Source organism: Alosa pseudoharengus, unplaced genomic scaffold (assembly GCF_046254945.1).
Source record: "Alosa pseudoharengus isolate Yale_2024_CS ecotype anadromous, Long Island Sound unplaced genomic scaffold, YU_APseudo_1.1 YU_APseudo_1.1_scf_5, whole genome shotgun sequence".
In the NCBI taxonomy this organism is placed as follows: Eukaryota; Metazoa; Chordata; class Actinopteri; order Clupeiformes; family Clupeidae; genus Alosa; species Alosa pseudoharengus.
This window is the reverse complement of record NW_027468837.1, coordinates 21,528,465-21,536,744: the sequence shown is the minus strand read 5'-3', so window position 1 is coordinate 21,536,744 and position 8,280 is coordinate 21,528,465. Positions and strand designations below refer to the sequence as shown.

Below are 8,280 nucleotides of genomic sequence, written 5' to 3'. Positions count from 1 at the left end.
TTGAGGATTTCACATGTGTTCCAATATAATTGCCAACTAAAATATATCCAGCATATACCTACTTGAAACAGTTTACCTCTTCTATTCATATATCTGCATAAATCATTCTTTTATTTTTTCTCGCTTTCTTTTTTTTCATTAACAGTTTTTCATTAGGTCAGTTGTCTTTGGATGGAGTATAACTTTGCAGCTATAAGAAATAACTCACTCTGAAGGATCTTCTCACTAATTTGTGTTACTTGGCAATTTCCCCTCAACTTCATGACCCCTATGCTCAAACTGAGAACAGTGACAATGCTCCTGTTTCCGTTTTTTAGGAAGGTAGCTGCTGCTGATCCTCCCATGAGACATGAACTTGCCCCGGGGTATTGTTTTATTATTTGAACAGAATGGGAGGGATCACCGGATCTGGGAATTTTCACCTCTGCCCCCTTAGCCCAATGGACCCCTGACAACCTCTCATTTTCACTGACGAAAAAAGAGGGAAGTCCAGAAATGCCCTGCAATCAGATAAACCTCACTGACACTGGCTCATGCTGTCATTAAAAATTCTGTTGCACCTACAACCACAGGGAAACAATGCCTAACAGTAAAAATAGGCTATAGCCACTGGATGTTGTTCATTTTATGTGCTTTACATGCTCATTTCTATGTTGAGTAAATGTTAGTGTTAGTTCCTCTAAAGAATGAATGGCAGAGGTTTGTCTATAAGCATAGCCATTATTCATGGGATGGGTGGATACATCCCAATATTCAGAACAGTGGTGTTTGTTCCATCCAATATTTTCCAAGATTTTGTATTAAAATATGAATACATTTGTCAAGCCATTGTGTGGTCCAGAAGCAGATTTATTATGCATAGCCTATATGCATCTGATTTGGTGACTGGAATAATTGTTACACTCAGAAGCTACATGGTGCACTATGGTCATTATGGTGCATTGCTTGCAGCAAGATAAGCTTACAATCACGTATTATGATAATTACCATGTTCGATGGAGGAAGAGTGTGCCTCATGTTGCTGACCCTTTAGGAAGAATAAAGTCAGGGAATAATGTGACCAGAACACTTTAGAATAAACTTGATAGACTTGTTCCATACTGTCACATCTATGTTTAAGAAATATGAAAGGAGTGAGAGTGGGGTTGTAAACATACACCATACAAACCATAGCCATGTGTATATCCTTTAACCCCAGTAATTTCATTTAACTTATCTGCTCTGTTGTGTTTTGGTCCCCTTTGGAAAACAGAATTCCCACTCCAGATTTAAATGGGGCAGGCATGCACTAGTGAACAGGGCTCAACATGATGTCAGAACTGGCCAGGACCCAGACACCTCAGGAGTTGTCCCTCAGGGCTCGTCCACACAAATGCTTTCCTTCCTGCAGCTCTACAACATCCTCCGGTGGCGGGGACCCCTGGGAGCAATTTGCTGTGGGCGAAGGGCCAAGGCGATAAGTTGAGACCCTAACCATCCATGGCAGCTGCGGGGTCAAATGGTCCATGGAAAGGTGACATGACTTTTAGGACACTTTGACACCTCAAGTAATTAAGCTGGAGACAAACTGCGTTCATACGTTTTCTGTTTATACACACTGCTAAAATGCACACAAACAAATGCATTTGCAAAGGTCTGGACACGGTGAATAACTTTTGACTGAGTCTTGATTCATGCAGTGATCTGCTATTCGATTGGACGATTTCATCAGTTTACCTCATACACAGACAATATGTCCATGGGGGTTCTCAAATCAAACCAGGCACACATGCACTCACACATACTCCATGGTCTCTTGATTCTCACTCCTCTCCCTCCACATGTTTTCTCTCAGAGTGATCAGTGACTCACACCTTTGACACAACAGCAGCTGTGGGTTCAGGCTGAAAAGTACAGGTATTATTGGCTGTGACTAATCAAAAGCAGACCGGCATAAATCTGTCTTGTGACTTCATTGTAACTCATTAAAACGGTTGCTCATGTTTTCTTGCCTGTGACACATGAAAAGCAGAAAATGGTTCATACAACTTTCATGTCTTCTTAAACCGTCTTAAATGCTCAGAAAATGGAATTCAATCCGCCATTTCCCTAAACATCACATGATGAACACATGGAAACAACAATATGGCCAACCTTTTTTTTTTTAACCACAGAAGCACAAGGTGTTTACACTTTGTAAATGAGTCTTTGAGCTTCAGTTCGATTTCTTTAAAACTCATTCATTTTAAAAAGATGATCTCATGTTGATGTTTTTGACCATAGCAACAATGGAAAACAACATTAAATGACAATGACCCTCATGTAAAAATATATATATATATTTAATAAAAACATAATTATTAATCCTTGAAATCACAACAAATAGGATTGCATTCAAATAGTCACAGACAGTCCATTCATTTAGAGGTCCAGACAGCTCATGGGCTGACTAAATCCAGTGAGATGCAGCTTTATTCAGTTCTGTGGAAGAGCTGGTGGACTGTATCCGATGAGATCCTCCATGATGTCCACCTGAAGGGCTGATGCCACGCTTCAGACATAAAGTAGGTTGTAGACTTGAACTTCTCTTTAGTCTACCGTTGACTGATACGCGTCTTGCAGTGTAGCTTCTGACAGTTTTTTCCATCCTTCCCCTAGAAGAGGAAATAATTGGTTGAAACACAACACCAATAATTTTTTTCTGGGCTTGTCCATGCCATTTGTGTTAACATATAGCAAATATGAGCGCTAAGACACATTTGAATTAGGCCTGGCCTTGAGTCAATGCCCTTTCCAAACTTGCCGCACACCTTGGGTACGCTTGGGTGTGCGCACTGTAAGTAGCCTACATTGTATTTGTGCTGTAAAGAAAAGTTGGTGGGCTTCTTACCCCTTTGCGTTGGTTTCTCAGGCAAAAGGTGCAGATGGTCCGAGGCTGCTTCCCCTCAATCACTGGCGCACTGAGACATGGCTGGCCCTCCAGATGCCCACTTTCAGTAACCAGACAATTGGCGAGGTGAGAGATGTAGCTTGACGCTAAGCGAAGTGTCTCGATTTTGGAGAGCTTTCGGTCCACAGGTTCCGTTGGAATTAGGGTTCGGAGGGCGGTGAAGGCTGTGTTGACGCTTTGTGTCCGTTCGCGTTCCCGTGCGTTGGCCGAGTTGCGTTGCCTGACCACTACTATCCCCCCAGTGCCTGGCATCAGCGCAGCTCCCCGCTTCTTCTCAGCAACAGCGTAGCATCCATACATTTGGTCTGAACTGCTGTCGCTTCCACTGTGGTTCTCATCATCATCTGACATTAAACTTAAGTCCGCATAAGAGTAGTGGGACGCGATTGTCCTCAGCATCGTGAAAGCCATTATGACTGCGATTCTTGCAAAAAAAAAGCAAAACGCAAAGAATGTCTTAGCTATAACGTGTCTGTTCAACTATATTCGACATAAAAAATGTCCCAAAGTTTCAAATAATTTACCATAAAATGTTACTCAAGTTATTCCACGTGTCTTGGCACAAAGTATGACAACAGAGTCTGAGGAGGTGGCTTTTTTATTTGACCCTTCTGAGGGGAGGAGCTGCTAGGTCTCTCCACATGAGGTCTCTTCCCTCAGATAGCCTGCAGCTTATCATTAGATATGGTCACTCACAGCGTGTGTGGTTTCTATCTATCTATCTATCTATCTATCTATCTATCTATCTATCTATCTATCTTTTTGTCTGTCTGTCTGTCTGTCTGGTGTGTCCAGAGTTACCATTCTAACTTTAATTTCTGTTCATCATGAGGTTTGCATCAGATCCCATTTAAGATAAAGACTACTGGAGTTTGTTGTACTGTAAGGGTCACAAAAAGAGGCATTCACTTTTCACACAAAGTTTTCACACTTTCACTTTGGCCAATTGGATACTAAACCAAATGAGATCCATTATATGCCTATTACTCAGTTAATGACTATTGAAGCCATTATATCCTGGTCCCCTGTGGGCTACAATATAAAACAAATGTTTATTCTATCATGAAAGTGACCTAAATATTTGTGGCTGATTTTTCTCAGTAGCAGGGCTGACCCAGTGGTGTTCTAAAAGTAAGTTAGTGGGGTAATGGGTTTATCTTTAAACAAACAGTTTGCAGATGCTGAGTGTGATTGAGTGACACTTTCTGTGGGGAAACCAAATGGTCTGCATGTTTGCGGAGGCTTCCCAGAGCTGGTGCCATCAAAGCAGACACTTTCACAAACACCCCCCTGACACATCTAAACTCTCTGTAAGGGCTCAGCTGCACCAACAATGCTGACCTGACCTGCAGCCTCCAATAAAACTCCAACAAAAACAAACCAAGCATGCACAAGCATGCACGCGCGTGCGCGCGCGCGCACACACACACACACACACACACACACACACACACACACACACACACACACACACACACACACACACACACACACACACACACACACACACTTTTTATATTGGTTTCACTAGGTCCTGAGCTCATTTGGAGGTTTCAGTCCAGCAGCTACAAAAAATATAATACAACCCCAAAACAGGAAAAGTTGGGACATTGTGTAAAATGCAAATAAAAACAGAATGTGATATACAAGTCCCTTAAACCCATATTTAGCCGCAAAAAGACATATGCAACATATCAAATGTTGAAATTGGACTATTGGAAAATATATGTTCATTTTGAATTTGATGCCAGCAACATGTTTCAAAAAAAGTTGGGACGGGTGCATATTTACCACTGTGCTGCTTCACCTCTTCATTTAACAAAAATCTGTAAATTTAGGAACTGAGGACACCATTTGCTAGAGTTTTGAGAATGAAATGTTGTCCCATTACTCCTCGATATAGGATTTCAGTTGCTCAACAGTATGGGGTATTCTTAGTCATGTTTTTCATTCCATTATGCACCTAATTCTAACCAAATCTGGACTGCAGACAGGCCATTTTAGAAGCTGGACTCTTCCTATGGAGGAATACTATTTAAATATGTGCAGAATTCATTTTGGCATTGGTTCCTAAAATATTCAAGGTCTGCCCTGGAATAGACATTGGCTGGATGGTAGTATATGTTGCTCAAAATATGTACATTATTCAGAATTGATTGTACTTTGCCAAATGAGCAATATGCCCATGTTGTAGGCACTAATGCACCTCCAACACCATCATGTTGGGTTTGGAACTGAGCACTGAAACAAGTTGTAAAGGTTGGATACTTCAGGTCCTCTCCTCTTTAGCCCAGATGAGTCCATGATTTCCAAAAAGCATGGCAAATTTTGATTGGTCTAACCACAGGACCTTTGTTACCTCAGTCCATTTTAAACAAGCTCAGGCCCAGATATTTCTGTATCAAGTCTCAATACAATTTTGGCTGTTACAATTTTGGCGGCAGTTTTGAATTGAGTATCAAACTGTGCACATAGACAATGGTTATCAGAGGTTTTCCTGAGTCCATACAATGACAGGTCTGGAAACAGGTCTGGTTTTGATGCAGTGCCATCTGAGGTCCAAAATACCATGGCCAATTTGTTTTTCAGCTCTTTTCCTTGTTTACAAAGATTTCTCTGCATGGATTCTCTGAATGTTTCAATAATATTATGTCCTGTAGATGATAAACTCCCCAAATACTTCACAATTTCATGTTAAGAAGCATTACACTGTTTCATCATTTGTGCTCACAGGTTTACACAGAGTGATGAATACCCCTACAGTACATCTTTACTTCTAAGAGACCCTGCCTCTCTGGGATGCTCTTTTTCATACCCAATCATGTTACCCTAATTAGTTATCGAACATTTCTCCTTTTGTTTTCTTTATCATTACACAACTTTTTTATGACCGTCCCAACCTTTTTTGAAACATGTTGCTGGTATCAAATTCAAAATTAACATATACTTTCCATGAAATAGTCCAATTTGTCATTTTCAATATTTGACATGTTGTCTGTGTCCTTTTTGCAACTAAATATGAGTTTAAGAGATTTGCAGATTATTACATTCTGTTTATATTTTACATTTTACACAATTCCCAAATTTTTCTGTTTTGGGGTATAATATTTTTTGTTAAAATATAAAACAATATTTTTTGTTGCTTGGTTTATTTCTGAGGCGTCTGTAATAACGTTGCATCAGGGAGAGTGAGAGCACAATAACACATTAGGCCTGACTTACAGGGTTACAACATCTCAATCTTGAATGAGAAAATACCGTCACTGCATACAGGATTTTATGAAGTCACTCATTTTCATTCAGAAAACTTCACAAATGAAGAGTATGAGCAACTCATTTCCAGTGAGCAACAAGCCATGCCAACAACAAGCCCTGATTGTGGGGCTGTATTTGTCTAAGACCGGTCGGAGGTGTATTGTACTGCAGTAGTGAGGTCCTGAGGGTCTGGATCAGGAGTACGGGGCTCTCCTGGGGGTTAAGGGAGGAAGACGTGCTAATCTGGGCCACAGGAACCAATCACCTGGCTGGGTGAGAGCACCGATAGAGGGGTGTAGAAGAAGAATGGTTGCGTGTCAGAAGTCTTCCTGTTGTTGGGGGAAAGGTTCTGAAATGTCTCCGGAAGTACAGTGTAATTACGCCCTCCTCCAGGCATGTGGGAAAATTTGGCGCAGTGTCTGTTGTCAAAATAGCTCCATTATCTACCTTGAAACACTTCACCCAAATTCTAGATCAGACCAAATACCACACCACCACTGCACAGGGTATTCTGGCGAACATTCCAACCCTGTGCAATAAAAATCTTTGAGTGTTGGTGGCAGCAATATTAATAATTACCTTTATCATCTCTGTGAAAAGGTTGCTGATATTTTTGGCCATTTTTGTTATAGACAAATATGTAATTAAAAATGCGGCAGAATTCATTGTTTGTGGGACTGTTTACAAACGACATGCTCGTAGTCCTTATGCCTGATTTCTGGGATATTCATTGATGTATAATTTTCTGTCTCCCAAATGAAATCCCATTGTGCCTCAAGTATTGTATACGGAGCCCCCAAAGGGCCACGGTAGGAATTATGTTTTAGAGAAGGAAATGTTAGAGCTCCTTTTGCATCTTGCGTCCTCTTGCAATACTTTTGTATTCCCTCACACTAAATTTTGTGCTCTTACTTTTGACTTGAAACACTGCATCGGGAAGGCAACATTCCCAACTCAATAAGATTCCCACCGTGTCCCTTTTGTCCCTCCAGGTATGTTCTACTACAGTTTTTTCTCAGTCACTTTGGTGAATTATAATTAAAATTCTCTAAACTACTCACATAGTCACTTGTGCACATCATAAAAGGAATTTCTCAGTACATCGAACAGCAAATTCTGTCACATATGCAATTTTGTGTACAATTGTCGCCTGTTTTTTACATCATCAATTGCTAATGTCATATCAGTCATGACAGTCAGAATGTATACAGGTTCTCTAGTCCTACCTCCAAAAAAATTAGGCATTAGTTCATTGCTTGAGTCATTATGCAAAAGTTGTAATCTGTCAAGTATATTTTCGACTGTTTCACTTTTTCGGAAAGGATTGCTGTTCTGCAAAATGATTTCCAAAATGATGATCCTGTTCGTATAAGGAAGGTGCAAGAACTTGTCCTTATGATGGCTTTTGAGATTGGCTCAAATCCTTGCTTTTGAGACATAAACTAAGCATTAAGTCTTAGGTAATTTAGTGTAGTATGTTCAAACTGTTTCAGGAAATACACTCACTGTTGTGCCAATGTTGATTTGAGAAATGCATCAAAGCGATCGAAAAACATTTGATATATTTGGCAATCTTACTATTCAATCTGTCAATGTGCTTTACTCAGTGATGAAGTAGGGAGCAATGTTGCCACATAGATAAATGGAGGCCAAAGGTACTAAGTGTAACATCTTTCAAAAATGTTCAGCTACAATGATCGTCGTGATGATTCAACTCATTATGATTGAAAAGGACACAGTTTATTTCTGAGAGTATGGTGTGTATAACATTTCAGTCAGCAGACAGGCATCTACCTGTTATCCACAAGTTATTGGGTTATATAAGTATATACTCTTTTCATCCCGTGAGGGAAATTTGGCCTCTGCATTTATCCCAATCCGTGAATTAGTGAAACACACACAGCACACAGTATACACACAGTGAGGTGAAGCACACACTAATCCCGGTGCAGTGAGCTGCCTGCATCAACAGCGGCGCTCGGGGAGCAGTGAGGGGTTAGGTGCCTTGCTCAAGGGCACTTCAGCCGTGCCTACTGGTCGGGGTTCGAACCGTCAACCCTCCGGTTACAGGTCCGAAGTAGGCCACGGCTGCCCAC

At 40.8% G+C, this 8,280-nt stretch overlaps 1 protein-coding gene across 1 annotated transcript; it reads right to left on the bottom strand.

Moving 5' to 3' along the window:
* Window positions 1–2,407: 2,407 nt before the first annotated feature.
* LOC143104812 (transcription factor 15-like) lies at window positions 2,408–3,465 on the bottom strand. The gene is made up of 2 exons (XM_076269128.1): window positions 2,870–3,465; window positions 2,408–2,633 (listed from the first exon to the last, which is right to left on the bottom strand). The coding sequence occupies exons 1-2, from the start codon at window positions 3,338–3,340 to the stop codon at window positions 2,574–2,576; spliced, it is 531 nt and encodes a 176-aa protein (XP_076125243.1). The 5' UTR covers window positions 3,341–3,465; the 3' UTR covers window positions 2,408–2,573.
* Between the last annotated feature and the right edge of the window lie 4,815 nt (window positions 3,466–8,280).